Genomic DNA, 23,739 nt, shown 5'->3' on the forward strand with positions numbered 1-23,739 from the left:
TTTTTTTCTATATATAATAATCTATGTGACACTTTCACCAGTCATGAAATGTCCGATTGACAAAATGAGGTCAAATTAACATTTTTTTCTGATCATTGATTGTTGTCGTTCAAATTTCATAATTATGCCCTATCAAAGAAACCATCTGCTGGTCCTCGACACTGTGTTGGATGTAATAACGGCGTTAGAGGACCATATCAAATTTGCAAAAAATGTGGTGGAGATAAATACAGAACTTTAATGGCCTATTATCATCGTAGACATGAAGAAGTTGTGAGTTTTAGAAGAGAGAAACCTCCGACGGAGATAGAATATTAGTTGAGATACAAGAAAATAAAACTCAAAACAGATAAACCTCAAGCAGAGATGAAATAATCTGATGATAAAATCAATAGCAGCAGGAGGGGTGCGACTACAACCCTTGCTTGGGTCAATCTAGAACGTAGTAAATTAATTACTTCTATGATAGTCACCTTCATTTTTTTTGGTAAACAAAAAGGGTGACGATTAAATGTAGGCGTCTCACTCCTCCTGCTGCTCGTCGTTTTAAATATGTAATAGAAAAGTGTGAGAAGCAACAGACTGAAAAATTCAACAAAGATTTTATTTCCCTGGATTACAAAGTGAAAATAAAGAGAAAGAAAGTATGATATTGCAAATTAAATCGCAAAATGATCATAGAATTCCAGACAAAATTTCCTATGATAAAAGGTATGAATAAACTTTAGTGGAAATCCAAATTAAATCCAACGCTGAAAGGGTTGATGTGTCTGCGATGGCTCGTAAAGTGTTGTTTTGTCAACAGTCTTTTGTTGGATTACAATAATACAATCCGAGATTATATCCTTTTTTGTATTTCACTATAAATCCAAGTCTCTATTTCCAAGAATATTATCAGAGCACGTTTGTATTTCCAGAGAAGACATAATTGGAATACCTAAAATTCCAGCCCATATGAACTACTGGTCACAACAATAATACAGACTAATTCTACTAAGATTTTAAAGCACAAATGAATAATTTTTCCAGTGACAATATTATATAGTCCACTACTTGACCTCCGGTCACTATTAGCATTTTGTCATACAAACCATTACAGAAGGCTCCTAATGTTTACAAAATAAAATCTTAGTTGTAATTATTTATAACTATATTTATAACTATTTCTAAAATTATAATACAAAATGTAGTAAACAACAGGTAAACCTGGCAATTTATGGGGAATTTCCAATAACCTAGACCCAGACCCAAATAAACATGTCTACTTCTATTGATAGTGATTTTAATATCAACCCCATACACAAAGAGAATATTTTAGCCATATATTACTTGTTCACAGTCTTTAAACAAAATCAGTAATTAAAGTCGAATATAAAATGAACTTGAATTTTTACAGGGTTAAGTCCATCATTACATGACAATAGTATGAAGTGAAATTAAATTATAAAAACAAAACGAACAAGCAAACAATGCAAATTTAAACATACATACATTCATACACACATGAACACACACACACACACACACATTCCTCATTGTGACAACCAATTTATTGATATTACAGAACAGAAAACGATTCATACAAGCAGCTTGCACGCAAGTACTGTTTATGGCGTTCCATAACTATTACCAGTTTTGTTCTTATTTCGGACATGAGTACAAACCTTGATGATGCCATATCTATCTTGAGGAGGGTCGCAGACCAGATTTCCTCCACCTCATCATCAGTTACATCCTCTGCATTTGGTTCGTCTACGAGTCACACATCATCTTCATCGGTATCGAAGGAACACAGGCGCTTGTTTAGTAGAACAATGGTATATAATTTCAACAAACTTCACCTTTTTGCACTGTTTAATTCCATGAGCTACATCATTGTCATCACGGTGTTTCGTCTTTCTGTCTGTCATCCGGAGTTGTTGATGCCACGAAGATTTTAAAATTGAATTTTAACTTAATTTTATGCAGTTGTCCCATTTAATCAATTTAATTAAGTTTAGTGGATTCAACAGCCACTAAACTGAATTAAATGCTATGTGAAAAACAATGAAACTATTAACATCGACTAATTTATAGTTTTGCCTTTCCGTAACTTGCTAATGTCCTATTGCTAATGTGTAAAAATATAATATCCGCTAAACTTTAATTAAACGTTATGATTCATAAAGTGTGTTTCCGTACACATAAGCCCTGTAACATTCATAGAAGCCTAGTGTATCAAATAGGTCTTCTTTCAATAGAAGAGTAAACGAATATCACCATGAAATGTTATTGATTTCCCCCAAAATATAATGACCTGGACATCTTTTGTTATACGAGAAAAACCCACTTCATCTTTTTCTGTACATTTAGATTTGTCACATGTTCTTTTTGTTTTGCAAGGGATTAAATCCATATAGGTCAAGAACTGGTAGGACCGATACCAATATGGTCAGGATTGATGGAAGAAGAAAAGGTACCCTTCATTATCACTATATATCACTATTTTGTATAGTTGCTTTATTTCTGTTTTGTTTTGTTTTTTGCCATATTAAGCACCCAAGACAACACTTATGAATGGAAAAATACATTTCATACAATGCATCTAATAGAACGTGTACACACAGACACACAAATACTCTCACACAAATAGGTTATCCCATATATATAGTCAATATATATCCTTTATTGTCTTGATGCGACACGAGCACCACATCAATTCAGCATTCAAGTTAACCACTAGAACAAGGCACAATGTTTGTTTCTTTTTAAATATTCTGTGCTAGTATTATTTTGAATATAAAATAAGTACCTCAACTATTGTATTGACTGTCTGCTTGATGTGTGTCTGTCTTACGATGCACAAATGTTACTATGTGTTTGTTTCTCCCCTCTTATGTTGTTGTTGTTTTTGTTCTGCTATGTCTTTTCTTTAGTGTGTTTGACGATTCACAAATTTACATTGTTCGATTTTGATGAAATGCCTACATTTAAAATTTACAAAATGCAATTTATCACATTTTTTTCACACACAATTGCAACAGAGAATATGAAACCTAAGTATGATTTATAAATACATGCATATTTATTTCTTCCTTGAATTTTTGTCCAACAGGAACGTGTGGGCATGCATGTCTCACAAACACATACCTAGCTGCTTCACTCATGCAACATAAACTTATATAAAGTTTTAGGAAATATTGCTCATTTTTATGTCCTGATTCTAGTAACCAAAACAAGTAAACTGCGGTGATATATATTTCTTTTTTAGGTTGCACTATGACTCGATCTTTTGTTTGTCTGAGTTCCAATACTTCTACTACTATTCCATCTCCACAAGAAAGGAGAATCCTACGTAAAAATGGCCTTGGGGAAAAGAAAGTTATTAATCCTGCTGATGCTTTGCATGACCAAGTGAGACAGGCCATACTAAGGTAATTATGTTTTCCAAAAAGTAATGAAAGGTGATCGGCAAATTTTTGAAATGAAGGAAACGAGTGAGTGCATGCGAATAAATGCTTGTATGTTACGTTCTAAATCTGAGGAGAATGAACTGTAAAAAAAAAAGCAACAGCAGGTAGGCACTATGCAACTCGGTTTCCGCCTCTATGTTGCTCATCTAGTTACAGTTGAAGTCAAAATAGAAAAGATACACCATCACTTGTTGATGTGAGTTATATATCTACTGTTTTTCTTGATGCAAATATCTCTTTCAAATTGGATCTCCATGTGCACTTCTATTTCACAATGTACAGATTTGTTGAGTCATAGAAATTCCTTCCTCTCAACAATGTGAACATGTACAAATTCCCATCTTCAAGTTGTTCCAAGCCTCAACACGAAAAGAATATTTCAGCTGGAAATGTTTTTCTCTCATGTTTACTTAGAATATTGTTTCTTGGTAAATCAAACAATTAAGTACTTATTCTAAACCATCAAGCTTATGTGTGAGTGGGAGTGGTGGAAGCTAATATTTGTTGGACCATAAATTATGCGTTAAACTCCTATTGCATTTTTAAATAGAATGTTCCACAAAATAAAAGTTCAGAAACACTATGTAAAATTTGAAATGTACAGATTCAGTAGATATTGTCTATTTTATGTATAGACTTAACTGTATCCCTTTTTGCGATTAGTTTTAATACTGTACTTGTAAGACCAGGTGTTTTTCTTAACGTTTATGTGGACAATTAAGATTTGGTTGAACAAGCTATGTCCTACGGTTTACCTGTCAAAACCAAGTAAAAGTACAAACCAAATTTTAGATACGTTCACAAAACAATATTATCTGAGTAAAAAATATTTGAATGATATTCAAGAAATTACTGAAATATAAGACTCGATGACGATTCCTCTCAGTACTCAACATTATCCATTCAATATTTCCAGCTTGAATCAACCTTCTAAATAAATTTAACCATATCTTTATTCCTGAAATCCTAACGCCAAACAAACACATTATATAATTGTTTTAAAATTGAGTTTAAGAGTGAACATTGATATAAAACTGTTATCCGTACTGGAAAATAAAAAAATGTAATAATCATTATCTGTTTTCCAGCTATTTTCCGGCTTTAGATCAGTGTGGTGGTTTTGCGCTGTTAACGCTAAAAAGCAACTCCACAAAAGTTTTAACCACAGTAAGTCACGGAAGATGCAGTGCAGAAGACATTAGGGAGTTCGGTTCAGGTCGCATATACATCAGGCCGGTTTAGAAGAGTATCACTATAATTGACATAGAAGACTCCTTTGAAAAGCAAGTGTTTGTCTTGTTCAAGCATGGTACCTATAAAGGACCTGAGAGAACACATGCAAACTTGTCAGGTAAGGTAGTCTGATTATCAATTAATTGTATCAGGTATTTTGCTCATGTTAAAGCTTTAACATTAATCCAACAGTATGTTACCCCAGTTTATATACAATTCATGTATATTAGACAAAGGTGCAATTTCTAAGGGCTGTCATCTTCGCAAGGCAAGGTTCCGATATGATAACCTATTACCGCCTCGGCGTATCGGGCAGATATTTCTGTGTTTCATGTCTATGAATTTCACTGGATGCAACGGCAAGCCACCGCATCCAATCAAAATTAAGTTGTTCAAATTTGAACACTGTTCCTAAACAATCGGGACAAGGGGAGCACACAGCTAGAATGGACTGATAAGTAAGCAATTTTCAAGTCCCAGTCCGTGTTTGCACAATTTCCTTTCTCTCAAATACACCTGTAATGGCTTCAATCTGGTACATAGTCATACTTTCGAGGTTAAACGTCCAAAGTATCCTTCGAGGTCAATTGCCTCCATTATTTTCGGCCAGTGTAGAATGCACCACGCTATTGGTTACCTGTCATTATGTACGATGGGAAACAGTTCAGGAAATCCAATAGATGTCGCTAGGACAAAGTACCAGTATATATGTTCAATCCGCCAAGGTGTAGATAGGATTATCATATCGGAACCTTGGCTAGCGAAGATTAAGTGCTCTGTAAATGAAGTTTTGCTTTTCTTTTCTGTTGAGAGTATTTTTTATAAACTTTACTGATAACTAGACAGAATCAAAGGGTATGCATTTCGTTTGGTTAGAAAGTGCCTGTTGTTTAGATCACTAAGATTATACGATGGTATCATGTGTGCAGAGTAGTTCCGTGATGTTGGGGATTGAGAGTGTTATTGCTAAAAACGTACCCACATATTTTTTATGATTTTCAGAAATCAGGAGAAGATGCAGATTTCATTGAAATTTTCAAGTAAGTTGTATGTCTTTGAACTTATGTTTTAGATCTACTTGACTCAGGACTAGATATTTGTGTGACGGTCTTCTGTCCATCCTTCAGTACTTGATTATTTGCCTTAAATGATTCATATTTGTGTAGAGTGTGTAACTACCTGTACATTTGATAAATGATTCATATTTGTCTAGAGTATAGTATAGTTGCATGTACAACTGATATATGATTTACATTCGTACAGTTCCTGCAAACTTGATATGTGATTTACTGGAAGCTGACTGCATATAAATGTATGGAATCCACTAAACATCACAATAGAGCATCACTTTAGTGAAAAAGAAAGTGAGGCTCCAGTGCAGATTGATCATGCACTATACATTGTCCCTTTTACTCAGTCCACTGGTCACTACCCATGTAAACTAACTAAATGTCCTGTTGGTGGATTTTTACGCGATGTTTTGCTTCAATGTCAATCCTCTTGCATGTTACAGAGTCTGATGGTTACAGAGTCTGATGATGGACTTTAATCATTCTTGATTAATAAATATGCCACTTCATAGTCATTCCAGTTGTGTCCTACATAGATTTCAACTATTACAGTACAGTTCTTATCTAAAATATATGTCTTGTAGAAGGCATGTGCTTTTTATGAAACTTACAGGACGACATAAATCTGAATCGATCTATAATTATCTGATTTGTCAAATTTTGTAAATATATTTCTGTGTTTTCATCGATGATCAGGCTAACGTTAGTGAGCAGCCTAGTGTTATAACAACACACAACAACACCAGTACTGTAGATCCATTTCTCAACACTGATGAAATGTACAATAATGTACCCACAATTCCACATATCATACAACAGGATACTGTCGTGGCCACGTTTCCCAGCTCTGGGACTAGCGAGCATGCTGGTATAGTAGCAACAGTAGACCGTACCAGTGAAGAGCATGGTGTTGGATCAAGAAACACTGAACATCATAATGATGTAACCGGACATCCCAACATTGGTGATCTGCATCATACTGTAATGACAAATTACAGGTCTTCTTGTTTAGTTGACAACTTGGCTGTGATTTTGGAAGGAGTGTAAGATGTTTTTAAAAATATTTTGGTGGAAAGATCAAATTATGAGATACCATGTTGTATGGTTGCTGTATACATTCATGCTTAGAAAAAATCGATCAATAGTCTTTGATCAAAGTATATGAAAAACAAAATTTCCTTCTCGAGGCCAATCTGTGCCTTTTCAGCAATACACTACTTTATATGAGATAGTGGAAATTCCTTTGTCTAGATGGGTCATAATAACGCATAATAAGATGCAGGTAACTCCAATTAGTTCATTTTACATGCTGGACTACGTATTTTTGTGCCAAGTGACCTGTTTATGTTTCCAGCTGCAAAAATGTAACTTTTTTCTTAATAGTAAAGACTGGTTTAACACAAACACACGTACACCAATAAGCACCGATTGCTAATATGTCTATCAACTAGTTAATCTTGTTGGATATCTTCTGCTTTGTTATCCAAGTAAAATATATTAATTCATGTATATAGCTTGACTTCAATTACATGTTTTCAGTGGATATCTTTATTTCTCACAGCTACATGCATATGAATGAGTGTTTGCCCTTTGAATTAGGGAAGTTAGATACAACTGACAAATTGTATGATTCTTAGACTCTGTTGCTTTTCTTTTCTCTTGTTTCAGCATATATTGATGCCTTCTTAGTTTACAAAATTCCACCTGAATTCAGTAATTTAAGTACCTTGACTTGCTCTTTTTTGTTGCCACAGCAAGGACATTCATGACCCAGTAGCTGTCTTGTGCTATTTTCAAAAATCTGTAATGACTGGAAGACAATTAGACCAAACAGCATTAACAGAACTGCTGGAGGGTGAAACCCAACCCATCTGTGTGTCGCAGATGAATAGGTTTGCAACAGGAATGGAGGAGATCGTGGAAACGCCAAACCTTCTGGTACCCCTTGAGGTGACATTTTATGGAGAAGAGGCTTCCGACCTAGGGGGACCAAGGAAGGAGTTCCTCCCTCATATGATGCAAGAGATAATAAAAGAAGAATGGAGACTTTTTGAAATGACTGAGGAGGGTGCATACACACTGAGAGATGACTCCGGTGGACTTGAAAGGAAATACAATTTTGGTGCAGGACTAGTTTGTGGTAAGTGTTATATTTTCGTTACTTGCTGTAGATTTAATTTTTACTATGCTGGTCATAATTCGGCTATCAATGGGCAACATATTTGCGATGTGAATATTAGGCAGAGCACAATATGCTTTCATGTTAATTTTTGTGGTAAATAGCTTTGGTCTGCAATTTGGTAAGCAATTGATAAAGCAAATCGTTTGTCGTGTAAATGAATGGTATAGGTCTGTCATTCTGTTATTGAACGAAAGTATACTCTCTCTCTCTCTCTCTCTTGACATATAAAGCGATCCTGTTTTAGCAAAAATATTTTTGACATTCTTTAACTCCTATACCTCAGTTTCAGTTTACACGATATTTGTTGCATGCATGGTCAATGCATTGCTATTTTTGTCGTGCATTCATGTGTCACGCTTATTTCAACACCTAGTAAGATGTGATTGTGATGATCCACATTTCTTGTTTAACAGGCTGTGCCTCGTTTTTGGAGTTAATAAGCGTGAAACAGAAAAATGATTCATTTGGTTTAAATATATCTTTCATTTAATATCACACGCGCGTCATCTTTGGTACTTTTCTAAAGTACCCATTCTATTCTTATTAACAATATTTTTAAGTTTGTCATTGATGCAGAACGGGCCTCTACCATGTTTCCTACCAGAAGAAGAATTAGAAACGCTCCTGTCCCAAAACTTAACACCAGTCCAGGCACAATTTAGAGATGGTTTAAATCGGCTTGGTTTTGTTGATGTAAGCACAAATGAGTATCTAAACTTTCCCAAACCTGCAACTGTAACCCAGACCTATAAAACTCTTGTAACCTGTTATCATTATACACTAAAAATCTTGGCAGTGATTTTTGGGAACACAATATACAATATAGCTTGTTTATTAAATAAGGATTGTAAACATTGTTAAGGTTATTTTAAAAGCATAAGTTTATCATGTATTAGATTATGTGAATATCAGCTAATCTTATCAAGCTTAATAAATTTAGTACCCCTCATATTTTCCAATTCTTGAAAGGTAAACTGAAGATGCGCATAACTGGATAAGAATTAAAGTGATAATAAAGTCTTATGTGCAAATAGAAGTTATGGTACAAAGTCCCTTTTGTTATTGCAACCTTGCCAATGAAACAGTTTGGGTCAATTACAACTTTTTATGTATTGAAATGTTACTTTTCAGTTAATGCGCCGAAAACCGTGTATTAAATATCTCTTCAGACCTTCTGCAAGGTCAACTCTGACACAGAGAAAATTGATCCATATCCTAAAACCAGTATTCTCAGATCTAACAGAAGATTAAAGGAGGATGGTACATATAAAAAATTCATAGCATACCTTAAAGAAGTTTCAGGTAAATATATAACATCTGTAAAGATAACAAGAAAGAGGTAGTTCTGATTTCATAGATTATAGATATACATTTATCAAAATGAAATATGGGGTAAATGTTTTTCGTTTGCGCCATGGTTATAATTGAACTACTTTCTTAAAGATTATTATTAATATAATGATATTACATGTTTACTCCTGAATTTCTCCATACTATCTAAATTGTATCTATGTTCAGTCCGTTGTACCTATGTTGTGTTAGATTAGCATGATTACTAGGACTCCAGTATATACACATTTTGAGAGACGTTGGATTCGAAAGGTTTATATAGCCTCTAAAGAGAGGTGGACATTTTCTTCTTTTACATTCACATTTCTACGATTTATTGTAAAACAATATGTTCAGTCCTTCTTTGTGGCAACTAGCGGAGTGGTCACATAAAGTTGTTATATCAAAGAAGATAATGAATTATAAGGTTTGCATAAACGATAAACACACACACAAACACAGATATATATCCTTTTCTATGGTAATACCGGTTATATCTCATTGTGTAGTATAAATAACGTGACATTTCCATATCTGCGAGCTTGAAGCCACATGTTCAAATATAAAATATATTGCTTTTTGTTTCACATGAAATATATTCGGTATTAACACATGAAAACAACATTTTAATTTTATTAAATAACAAACTTGCTGTTATGTTTATTGTATGAAACTTACTCCTGAATAGAATGCTAGAAGAATGACTCTTCAGCACGCAACCACCATCCCGTTTTTGTATTCGCCGCACTGTGAACGGCATTCAGTATCAGCGAGCAGCTAATGGTGCATCAGCACATTCAAAACTGGAATTACACTGGAATTCACTCCGATTAGTCTACATCTTTGGCCTTGTGATAAAACATTTATGACTATTTGGTATCCATTTCACTATACTGCAAGTTTTCTTTTTTAAATTTTCATTTCGTATTCTAGGGAAAGACCATAGACTTGAATATATATATATATATATATATATATATATATATATATATATATATATATATATATATATAATTTTTATAGGTGGTAGAAGAGGAATGGAGAAAGCCAAAGTTACATTGGAGAAAATATTACAGTTTGTGACAGCATCAGCAGAGATACCAGTTTTAGGATACTACATGCCACCCAAGACTGAATTTTTTGATGATGGAAGTAGGCTTCCTAGAAGTTCTACTTGTATAAATGTCCTTTATTTACCATTGGGACATTTACCAGATGATGCCGCATTATTTTCTTTTTTTTGACTATGCATTTCTGAACGACTACTTCGGAAAAATGTAATCTTACATTTTTCACCTCAGTCAAAATCTGCTTTGAGATAAGGAATGACAAAAAGCAATTTATTTGTCTGACTTTACTAGCATTGAATATCTGGCCATGTTGTTTTATCATTAACTTCACAGAGATGATGACTATGACTTGATAATATATCACTGGGCGTTGGCCAAAAATCATATATATATATATATATATATATATATATATATATATATATATATATATATATATATATATTTGTGTGTGTGCATTTTTGTCTATTATTTGCATATTATCAATTTCATCTATATAAAGCGATAATGATTTTAATTCATTACGATAGTACAAACTTCATAAAATAAGACTTTCACAATGCACCACAATTTCATGCACACCTAAAAATAAGATTTTCTTATCAGTATTATTTGGTAAATGAATAATATTGTTACATTATCATCAGTGGCGTATCTATCTCACCACGGACCACACATAAAACTTTTTGCACCCCCCCCCCTCCCTTTACTGTCACTTTAAATGATTTTTTTTCCTGGTGTGGCCGTACCCAAAACACTTCCGGGCCCCACAGCACGGCTGTACCTGCTACCATGGTAGTTACGCCACTGATTATCATGCTACACTCTAATACTATGTATTGCCTACTTTTATGAAATCCGGGCAAATGAAAATATGAAGATCTAAAATTTGGCTTACTAAGAAATAACATCCTGTCAAATCAAATTTATTAATGTTATTAAAGAAATATAACAGATATTTCGTTACTTACATATATTTATCAACAGTATTTCGTAGAATGTTGTTTTGACCAATGTTTACACAATTATACTCTATGGAGACAAGCAAGGTTATCTGATTCTGATTCTGGTGCATAGAAAGGTAACCACCTCGCGCTCAGTAACAACGAATGCTGGGAACCGAGAGCTAGCAATAAACAAAAATACATAGTAAACAAAGTACCATAAATATCGTTTTTTCTGTAAGAAATCCCTGCATAACAGTTAATAATACAGTCGATAATGGAGAGTTAAACATCCAGCACAACATATATACTGAATGCCGTCCAAAGCAGGTTTCGATGAGGTACCGTCTCAAGAAAGTGTAAGCAGCGGAAATAAGGTACATGTAAGACTATTGTAAAATTTCAAATAAAACGTTGCGATTCTGTGGTCTGAAAGTAATGAGCCGAATGTAGCAAAACCGTCAAGTTTTGTACAATTTACAAATAATTTAGTTCTATAAGTTATGAAATGAAACTTTAAGAGGAATTAATAGTATTATGAATTAAATCCAAAATAATACTGGGAAGTGTCGAAGTTTGAATTGCAGTGAACTTTAAAGTTGAATGTATTGGGCATTAACATTTTATCGCGTTTAAGCCAGAAGTGTTTGTGATGGATCACTTCGACCTTTCTTCGGGAAAATATGAAATTAAAAGATTAGTAAGGCAAGGCTGCCCACTATCTATGCTATTATACGTAATAGCAATTGAAATTCTAAGTATAAGAATAAGACTAAATAGGAAGATTGAAGGTATTAAAGTTCCAAATATAAAAGACAAAATTAAAATGCTACAGCATGCAAACGATTGTAAGAACTTTATTAAAGACCAAAATTCATTTAAACACCTAGAGAAGGAATTTGAAAAATTTGGTAAGGCCTCTGGGTCAAAAATAAATCATGAACAAACTGAAATACTGAAAATAGGGAACTGGAGAGGAAATCACTCAGGATTACCACCGCACCTAATTAAAGAAAGAGTGAAAGCATTGGGCACTTATTTTGGGATAAGAGAAGAACAAGAAAACTATAAAAATATGAAACAGAAATTAGAAACGAATGTGAACACCTGGGCACTTACGCCATTATGTCTAATGGAACGGGCCCAAGTGGCCAAAACGTACATGTATGCGAATATAAATTTTATTACCAAGTCTATTGACATAAAAAATAAAAATTTTAGAAAAACTAGATAAGGAGATTATTAATTACATATGGGACTTTAAGACCCACTACGTCAAGAGGGAAACTTTATATAGAGCACAAGAGAGGGGGGACTAGCTCTCCCCAACCCCACTTGGATAAAGACTGCAAATATTATAAACAGATTTAAAAAGATTAAAGCAATAACAACATCACCATGGGAGGGAATATACATCTACTGGTTTGGGTTCACAATGAGAAACGGGGGACATTTATAAAAATAATAAACTTGTAAAAAAAACTAGAAATACCAAGAAAATTTGGACATATCAAAGAAATACTAACCAAATATAGGGATATAAAAAGTTTATGGGACCTGGAGGAAAACTAACATATAGATACATTAGAGAGGAAATAACAAAAAAAAAAAATAATAAAAAAATAAAAGTAAAGTAGAACAGGAGAACATAGAGATTAACTGGAAAAGAGCATGGTGGCACTGGACCAAACTACGCTCCCTAAAAATACAAAGCCTCTGCTTCAAATACATGCACAATGCATGGTTGATAGGAGAGGTAGCAGTAAGACGGCACATGGTCCGAGTATCGCCAAAATGTCCACGGTGTAAAAAAAAGCCCCTTTTAGTAAACTACACACAATGATACAGTGTGAGAGCAGGAAAACATGTAGATTGAAAGTGATAGAAGAAATAAACAAAGGGGGGAGATATCAAAAGGCAAATATATTAGACATGGATGGAGACTTCAATAAAAAAAACTTTATACAGAATTATAGAGTACATAGTAGCATGATGAACTGTGGCCAAATAATTGTGATAAAGAGGTAAAAAGAAGTATAAGGGGGGAAAAGGGATTTTTTCTTCTTTTTCAGACCAGCATCATAAAGGCGCTTTCGTTCATCTCTGCTGGGAACACTGTCCTGAAGAAAAGATGGAAAATAATCTGTTAGTGTGTGTGAAAGCACAAAAAATACAAGACCCCTCTACCACCCAAAATGAAGTCCAATGTGGCATCAGCAGCAAAGATCAGCAATAACCTTGACATTTAGTACCCACCAACCCCAATTAGTCACAAAATTACTACATGTCAATAGTGAGTAAATCTGTCCTATCTATCATTCCATTACAGATGATACATATCTAATGATGTGAGTGTGGTAATGAAACCACCTTCTGACAATGTCATGACAATATTACGAGTTTCACCATATTAATCTTCTACCACAGAAATAATAAGGCATGGCAATATGCACACTTCTGTGTTTACAGTCACAATACATCTTGGTGTGTCCAAAAATATTCTCTATATTTCCACTTATTGTTGCTACTATTATCTGATACTGAACACAGGTTAGGTGTGGTGAAGTAGGTCACAGTGTTTAGAAACCTGGGTCTCTTTTTTTAATGTGGATATTCCTACGGTGTTCTTTTAGTCTCAACTGTACACTAATAGGACTAGACATATTGCACTAAATGAGAGCAGACCTGCCAACTCTTACGATTTTTCCGTAAGTCTTATGAAAATTACCCTTAAAATACGGATTTACGACATGCTAGCAAAATCTACGGAAAAATGATCTTTCCCAAAAAATCCAGATAATTGGTTCATTGGTGTTTTATTTGTATCCAGCTCTCATTTTAGAATTAGCGAAATTAGTCAGAAAAACCAGACTAACTTTACAGCAGCACCCTAGATGCTTTAAACTGCACCTATTTGTTCACGTGAAGCATCTGCATGATCATACTGTTGATTATAGAATTTTTAAAAATGGCATCCAGATAGTGATGCATGTTGAAGACGAAAGGGAAAATATACTTCTAGAAAAGTGTTAATAATCAACCTCGAAGAATAAAAAGGAGTATTCATATTCTTGTATATAAAAGCTGAAAAGGACACAATTATGTCTATTGGACATCTTGTGCCAATTTGAGTATGTCTTGTGGAGGGAGATATGATTGCCGTCATCATGTGAAATGGAAAATAATTTCCAAGAATTATGTAAAGCTGAGAGATAGCAACAAGCCACTGAGCTGCATCAGGTTTGGAACTAGAGTTTGTGCAACTGTACTGGTGGTAAATAAAGTATACGCATACTTTACAAACTTTTTAGTTGAACATAATGTTTATCATCGATTTGTCAAACTTTTAATTACGTTTTCCAGCTTTACAATAGCAGTTATTGATATTTTGTTACACCTTACTGAAAACTAGTCAATCTTATGGAAAAAAATCAACTGCCTTACTGAGACGGACTCATCAGGGTTGCCAGGTCTGTGAGAGACAAACTTAACGAGTTGGAGATAGAACACAGGTCATAACAATAAGATATTCTCATGCTATATTCTACCTGGTATCTCCATCATCCAAAATTGGATGTGTCAACAATGGCTCATTGGTTAGCATGCAGAACTCATGACCGAAAGGGTTTACATTAGAATCCTACCAATGGACCAGCCTAAGTCAGCTACTGTGGTATGTCCTTGGGTAAGGCACTTTACTCCAATTGCCTTTACACTAAATAACCAAACTGTGTTGCTGTGCTGATAAACACCAAATTAAACCAAACTGGATGGGACTGCTCCAGTGGCCTAACTGGTTAGAATGTTTGCCTCTGATGCAGTAGGTCGCAGGTTCGAACCCTGGATGTGTCATACCAAAAACCTAAAAAAATGTTACTAACAGCTGCCTCACTAGGTGCTCAGCATTAAGAGGATATTGTTAGGACTGGTCATCATGGGGTAAGGATAATGTGACTGGGTGGGACATCATGCTACATGTCTGCGGCATGATACCCCAGTGCTAGACATCACTAAAAACTGCCACACTGCAGACATCATAGTGATATGACTGAAAATATTGTAAAGCTATGTTAACAATCCAAATCAAACGTATACGCACGCACACACACACTGGATAATTATACCCAGTTAAGTGTCATACAGAGCTGCTATGAATTTTTGCCAAAAATATTAAGGGACATACAGAATTTGTTTTTCAGTATATAAACAAAGGGAGTTTGTTCAGAACTCAAAAAAATGTATAATTTAAAAGATAGCTGAGTTTTTCTTTATACCTCAGATGTGCTTGCTAACAAGCAGAATCTGTAGGTCCAATATGACATGGGTTCCATGGCCCTGCCTTTACTGTTTCCCCGTCTTGGATTGGAGAACCTTCCAGCAGTTCTGGGATGGCTGTATGGAGCAAATATATTGCGTAAATTTTCGTTAATCTCTGTAATAGGTCTTGGTGTTGAGCCACCTGTGGTACTTGATGCACATGGGACTGTGGTAGCTGAAGACAGGGCATCGGCAGCCTTCCGCTGCAAGCTGCTGATTGTTCATCATCTAAATCTAAAACAACAATAAACTGGATATATTATTAGTAATAAAGGAAAACAAAATAATGGCCAAAAAATAACTATTTGCTTTTAGGTGAAAACTTGAATGCAAGTAACCCTATCAAAAATCATCAACTACAATTTATTGTACTAATTAGACGACATAATGTTTGATTTACTTGTAAACATTAATGTATCACAACTACTTGCAAATGAAATAGGGGTAATGAATTGATTGATTTATTGATATGTGATTATATTACACCAATGCATGAAATATTAGATAGTACCTTAAAATGAGGGCTGAAAAGTTAATTAAGTCTGTTTAGTTAATCTTTGTCATTACATTTTAAAAACTAAAGGTGAAACAAGGCGCAATATACTGAAGGTGCAATGATCAAAAAGGCTGAATATACAAAGGTACTAAAGCATGACAAGCAGGCTACAGTGACCTTAGTTTGGTGTGGCCAAGTCACTTTTAATATGTGATGTCTGCAAAGAATAAACTGCATAAAATGCACTCCAGGATATTAAGTGTAACACAAGTTGATAAATGAATTAATACTATATGAGCAAAATGATTAATGTCTTGCTTCATTACTGGAGTTTCCTAAACATTACTGTATTATCATCTTAATTACTGTACATTATTATGACAAAGAACTAGATTCAACATTCAGGATGAAATGCAAGAAAGATTTTATTTTTTAAGATCAGACTCTATGATAAAACACCTGACACAAAATCAGACCAGCTGATGGTTCTATGATTTATTTCAAATAAAATTGGTGAATACCACATGAGTTGGTAAACTTAACTGGCCAGGTTTCAAATTTCATCTCAGGTTCAGATAAATATCTGGTATTTTTGTGATGGTCAAAACATAAGAAATTACAAATTATCATCCTTTTCATGGTTTCTGCCAATATTAAGTGCAAAAAGGTTATTTTATCACCTGCAAAAAATCAGATTCTTCAAAACAACAGCACTTTTGTAAAGCTTATATAATGAATATGAATCAGGTAATAAAATGTTTTTGGGGATAATGCTTCAAGCAGTCACTAATGAATATAACCAGTGTGTTTTTGAGGCATAATTTACAAATTTATTTGGTACATAAGAGGTTCTGTATGGAGATATTACCGAAGTAAAAGGATTACAAACACACTTCTATCTTTTCAAAACTGAAGACTGCATGTGATAAACATGCATAAAATATTCAAATGAACAATATAACAAAAACACCAAACAAATAATTAATATCCTTCATATGATATCACTGGTGCCTTGATACTGCGGTATTCCAAGTTTACAGTATTTTACTGCCAAGCACCACCTATCACATGCTTATCACCATACACTGGATGACCATAAGTTACTTGTTCTGCATCATCAGTTGGATCTATGAACATCAGTGTTTCCAATAATGGTCATATTCCATGTTCTCAAATAATATCTATATCTTTTTTAAAATCTATATAACTGTAAACAATCTGTTAGCCAGTTGTCCTCTTAAATATCCTGTGATGTCATGCAAGAGTCAGATGACATGATTATCATATTTGTCAAGAAACAGTAGATTGAATCTAAACATACGAGCCAAAATGTAAAGTATGTTAATGTTGTTTTCTGTAAGTTCTGATAGCTTTTTCAATTGATGGGTGTTGACTTTAAAACTTTGTGTTACTTTATCTCTTAATACATTAAACGTGCATTTAAAACATATCACTGATATACTTTTGTTTCAAAATAAAACCATTTCATAAGCATTATTGACAACCAATTTAAATAAAATGCATTCTCAAAAACACATTTATACATAAATCATCAATAAATCTACATGAAGAAATCAACAGAAGAATGCTCTGGTCACAAAATCTTATCAGAGCAAAATACAACAGTGTATGAGATGACACCATCTGTGAAAGAAACCAGGCTACAAAAAATTCAAAGAGCAAATTTCTGGCATCAGCATTATAGTCTAGTCTTAAATTCATTTGGGACATAATTATTAGGTAAAAAAAAAACAAATGTGTACTTCAAGCTGCCTGACTGTCCCAGTTTTTTGTTGCTGACTATAACACTTTTTCCCCCAGCGTAAAAACAAAATTTCCAAAATATATCTGATGATTTAATTGAGCCGGTTTTGCCCAGTACTTGTAGTGCTTAGTATGTAATATATATACATATATATATATATATATATATATATACAGGGATTGTCCTGAGCTTAGCCAATGTCGCAAATTGCAATTTTTTTTCCTTATTGGCGACAAAAATATCCCATCTGGCGATTTTTTTGGCGACAGACTTTTTGGTTATTTAATTTGTACATACAATCATGGATTTGGACTGGATAAATTAAAAGGGAGAACGAAAGGAAGCCACAAACTTGACTAAGCAATGCATTGGAATCAATCTGTTACACAAACGATCCTTTTGTTCGTATTGACAACCCCATCATTACAGTGCATTGTTACATCATAATCTGCTTATGCTGACATCTGGGCTGATACTGTATGCTGTGATACAGTCAATCATACTACCAAACTATACTTACAACTGGTCGACTTCTGAAGACGCGAATAGAACAGATACAATTAATTGAATAGCTAATCCTTCTGTTTTGTTTTTTACATATACCAATACAATAGTTTTGCTGAACCTTCATAGAAAACTGATAACCTTTGAAGTACCGACTACTGTATATAAATACAAAGCAAATGGAAAATATCTCAATCACAATTATATCTGTCGCCAGTGCAACATTATCATGAGCAAACGGAAGTTAGATGTTGCGTGTTCATCATCTCATCCTAAGTTAAAAAAATTAACAGCCTTTGGATTTAGTGCAGATTCATCAGACAATACAGTCACTGAACCCGATGATAAACCTTGCAGTCCAACGTCATCTACATGTAGTGCTTCAAGTGCAACACCACATTATGATGAACGGGGCAAAAATTCCCGAAAATTTCTAGACAGTTGGAAACTTGGGCGTCCGTGGCTGAGATATGATAAAAAATTAAAACAGATGTTCTGTGATGTATGTATCAAGGCAAAGTTCGTTAATTCATTTACAACTGGCTGTGATATTTTGAAGAAGGAGTGTGTCACCAAACATGAATCCAGGCGGGGTAAGTAATATTTGTGCATTTTACTCATTGATCTTTTCCTTTTGCCATCAATCCCGTGTTACGGCTGCAGAGACTTAAACTCCGCAACAAGAAATAGCAAAAAAAAAAAAAAAAACAAAAAAAACAACAAGTTTTGCATAATTAAAAATAACTATTTATTTCTCAAAATACAGGAATGAAAGAATCCCTAAATTGGGTGTGAATTTATGCTTATATATACGGTCCAATATTGCAAGGTGTTGACTCGTGTAAGTTTCATTCATGGGAATGGAGATCCTATTTTGCTTGTCGAGAAAATTTATACAGCATTCAGTGATCATTCTTGGGATTTAGGAAGCAATTCACTACAAGCTTTGTGAAGCTAGCCATAAAGGGGTGGGGCGGGGGTCATTTAATTATGGAATGCATGCAATCGACGGTCGCATTATACGTCACTTATCTTACATTGCAATGTACGATCATAGGGTTTTATTATTATTAAAATGTCAACTAAAGTTGATAATGCATTTTTTTTTTCAGGTAACAACAGTCATACATGTGCACAAACAGTGAAACTTTGAAACTGCATTCAACAAGTGGGCAGCCCTAAAATCGCGACGGATCTTCATGTAACACACTGTAACATTTTGTTAATGCTTGTTGTAATTAAAGTATTAACTAACCCATCTTTTGTAATTTTCATTGCCTGTTACATTAATAGACTAAATTAACACTTGGAAAAATGTACACTACTTGTTCTGGCGACACTTTTTGAAAATTGGCGACAAAATATTGAGGTTGGCGATTTTTTTGGCGACAGCTTTTTAAAAGCCAGGACCATCCCAAATATATATATATATATATATATATATATATATATATATATATATATATATATATATATATATATAATGTTTAAAAAATATAAAAAAATACCTACCTACCCTAATTTTAAACCAGTGCAATAGCTAACACTTCTTATTTTTTTATAAGTGCTAAACTTAAATATTGTTAAGGTCAATATTGACAGGCATTATCAATATCTGAAAAAATAATTCAAGAGATGTTCACGTTAACACTATACTCAATAATATTCTCAATGTATCACTGTGCTGGGTTTTCTTAACATTCTTCCTCAACTTTCATGTGAATTTTAAGCAACATATATATCAGGATCCCTACATTAGGATAAATATAAGCCATTACAGACATTTTCCCATATTAATGAGGTATCAGAGTAACTCATCTTTCACAACCTGGAATCTACATGGTTTCTGTCAAACAATCTTTTCCCACATTCATCTTTTTGAAACTGGAAATTAAATGCATTTAAATAATAAAGAACAGTAAATAGACATATATAATACCTTTAAGTGTCTTTAATTACTTGTTTGCTGACTGCTAATTTTAAGACCTGCAATACTGTAGTACTCTGGGCTAAACACTTCATTCAAGTTCATGAACATTTGGCCTCTTATTTCCAAGTCTGACTAAAGACCCCAAGACAAAGACTAACCCAAAACACCACTAAACTTTCCGAAAACACTCTCACCTACCCAAGATACATGTATACAATTATAGTGAATCGAACAAAAAAAAATGATAGTGATCAGTAAAATTCTGCATTATATAATTAACGAGTAAGATCAGGAGTTTTTTCCCCATGTATTTAATCACCAAATGAAAGAACCCATGACTACCCTAAAACAGTAAAAGACTATCCCAAAACACCCTCAACTACCCAGGATACATATAGGCAATTAAATAAAATCAAACCAAAAAAAAAGGAGTGATCAGTATAATTAACAAATAGGATCAGTCGAGTTTTTTCCAGTGTTGATAATTATTGAAGGAGAGACCTCGAGACATGGCAAAACTACCCTAAAACACTGTCCCCAAACACTCATATACCTAGGATACATGTATATAATTACAATAACTTAATGAAATATGCAAGTTTTGGTGCATTCTCTGTCTCTTTCTGATCATAGTTAATTCTAACTGAACCACTTTTAAATGACAAAGACCAACACAATAAGTCAGAATCATGTGTCACTACATTAATATTTCAAAAATTCTTTTAAAGTTTTGCTTTTATAATCTTTAACGTGACAAAGTGCAGTACGCTGAATAATTAGAACCTAAAAGTTCTATATTTAGTTTTAAAATTCTTATTGGACAAAATTCAAAATTCATAACATCACAAGAAATGTTCAGTTGTTATTAAGGCAAAAGGAACAGCATGCAAATCATAACAGTGACAGCATCTATTGGACAAAAGGACAAAAATGCACTGATTGCTTTTTGCAGGACTTTAAATAGCAAATGGTAAATGTATATAACAGTAATACTAAATGACATCAAAAAGGAAACAATGACAAAAAGTAATATATATGTGTGTATCTAATAAAAAAAAAAGCAACCACCACCACCAAAATATCAATAAAAATGGGCCATGGAAAGTGTACCTCCTTGTGGTGTGGCCTGGATTCATATTGATAAACGAAAATAAAATGAGTATTCAATTACTTTACAGTGCATTTGGTATTTATATATCCATACTATATATCCATACATAACAGAATGCTTTTATTCAGTGCTTGGAATCAGAAGCACAATAACTCTTTCATTGCTGTGGGTGACTAGATAATTGGCTTAAACACTTCTTGGATTTTTAATTTTCAATTTTGGAGTATTTATGATTAAATGATTATCTGTTCAAGTGAAATAATTTCAACATTAAAACATAATTTGAAGTGTCTTGGGGTGTTTTCAAGAGTGTTTGGTGCGTCTTGGGGTGATCAGTCACTCCCCTCATTCCCCTGTCAGTTGACCTTACAAGCTGTTTATTTAGGCAGTGAGATGTACAGAGGCTCATTACAAAGAAAATTATATGTATCCATCAATGAATAGAGGGCTGGGGTGTGTGTGCTCCAATCTTTATTTTATGTGCTATTGATGTTATTCTGAAATGTTATTTTCGCTGGAGTACAATAGTATCACAGGAAAATATAGACTTCTGTGAAGTGTATCAAAATAGGTGACGTACTACACGATCTTTACGACCAGGGGTCGTCTTATGAAAGCTCGTGAAGAAACGAAGGAATATATCAGTCATTTTTTATCCGTATTTTTCTAAAATAACTAATATTTCCAAAATAATGAGATATCAATATGAAAGAAGTATATTTATGAAAACGTGAAAGCCAATGCTTAAGTGCGTCAAAATTGGTGAGTCTGTGATATGACAATACAGTACTGTAGTGCAAGGTGGTCAAACTGCAGGCCCGCGGGAATCTTTTGTGTGGCCCACGCTCATACAAAAATAAGTTCTATAATTACAGCATATATTAGCATGTATGGCCCGCTAACTTTACATTTTTGGGTTCATATGGTCAGCGGGGTTGAAGATACACCTGGTCTAAGACCACCTAGTCCTACAGGTAAGACACAGCACATGTTGATTTTGTTTTAGGTGCTTGACGCCCACAACATAAATATCACCATCAGGTCTTACATGTAGGACTAAAGACCACCCAGCTGTTGTGATGGCGTTTTTGTTTTCTTAAGGTGCTATAAATCACTTTGAGCTTCGAAAAAGCACATGGTTTTAGAGAACGATTAAACTTCGTTGCTAACTTACACCTAAAAAAAGACGGTACTGAAAGAATTACGAGTTCGTTTTCTTTCCACACGTAGATCTATTAAGTTCTTTATTTGCTGCTAGCCACAACAAAATTAGTGCCGTAAAGCAATCTAACTTCCCGTGAGGAGCATTCATTATTTCATTGAGAATAAAAAAAAAAAAAAAAAAACTTGGAAATTTAGAGCGCAATCTGTTGTCATAATGCCATGCTAATACTGTAGTATCCCATTATGACAACAGATGGCGATTCGAGTTGGACAAGAAAGACGATACTGACAAAATTAGATTGTTGCAAGGCCAAATCTAAATGAAATCAGGAGTTGGAATGGTGTAATTTGTAGTATGGCAAGTTTATAAACAGAATATAAAACTTGTAATAACTGACATAACATTTGCCATTCGACAAATTACAGAACGAATTCAGCGTTTAGCAAAAAGCAAGATACAATGACGCAGAAGGAAAGTAGACTAAGCACTTGCAACTATCCCTTTACAGTTTGCATCAATGAAGAACACAATATACATGGATGGAATTATGAACGTAGCACTTGCAAGCAGTCATTTACAATAATGCAGAAGGAAAGAAGCAATTGCAAACTGCCAAGTACAGTTTGCACCATTGAAGAATACAATATACATGGATATAATTATGAAAGTAGCACTTGCAAGCAGTCATTTACAAGAATGCATCAAGGAAAAATAAAAAATACATGCATAGAATTATGGCGGTAATCCCCCTCCATAATCGCGCTCCAACCCTCGTGTATCGCTATGACGAAGTACCAAAACTAATCTTGCAATGCGAGGAAAAAGCAAAAAGAAGCGCAGTTTTATCAAATTCGACGATTTTTCTGTAATTTCAATTAATGCCTCTTGCCATCCGTGCCGTTTTCTTTTTTCTTTTCTTCTTTTAATTAAACACTCTTGATGGTGCAACTGTTCATTTGTCACTTTTTCATTTCTTTCGAGATCTGTCCCAAAAAATGCCCACCCACCCCCACCCAACGTTCCCTCTAAGCGACTGGTAGATGTGCACGCTATGCGCGTTGCATTGTGCAAGCATTACGGTGACTTGAGTAAAATCTTTAGATCTTCGTCCATTGCGATGCGTGGGGATGTCTGAGCAGTTGTGCGTCCGCACGCTTGCGCATCTCAGAGG

The 23,739-nt window shown here is 34.2% G+C and overlaps 1 protein-coding gene and 1 long non-coding RNA gene across 2 annotated transcripts; one reads left to right on the top strand and one right to left on the bottom strand.

The window, feature by feature from the left end:
- Positions 1–12,121: 12,121 nt before the first annotated feature.
- LOC149784318 (uncharacterized) lies at positions 12,122–23,517 on the bottom strand. Its single transcript, XR_016413844.1, has 3 exons — positions 22,578–23,517; positions 15,555–15,831; positions 12,122–13,400 (listed from the first exon to the last, which is right to left on the bottom strand). It is a non-coding gene; the product is annotated as an uncharacterized LOC149784318 (long non-coding RNA).
- LOC149784319 (uncharacterized) lies at positions 18,067–20,036 on the top strand. Its single transcript, XM_089932345.1, has 2 exons — positions 18,067–18,955; positions 19,475–20,036. The coding sequence occupies exons 1-2, from the start codon at positions 18,592–18,594 to the stop codon at positions 19,513–19,515; spliced, it is 405 nt and encodes a 134-aa protein (XP_089788471.1). The 5' UTR covers positions 18,067–18,591; the 3' UTR covers positions 19,516–20,036.
- Positions 23,518–23,739: the final 222 nt, after the last annotated feature.

Source organism: Sinohyriopsis cumingii, chromosome 14 (assembly GCF_028554795.1).
Source record: "Sinohyriopsis cumingii isolate HCF-2022 chromosome 14, ASM2855479v2, whole genome shotgun sequence".
NCBI lineage: Eukaryota > Metazoa > Mollusca > Bivalvia > Unionida > Unionidae > Sinohyriopsis > Sinohyriopsis cumingii.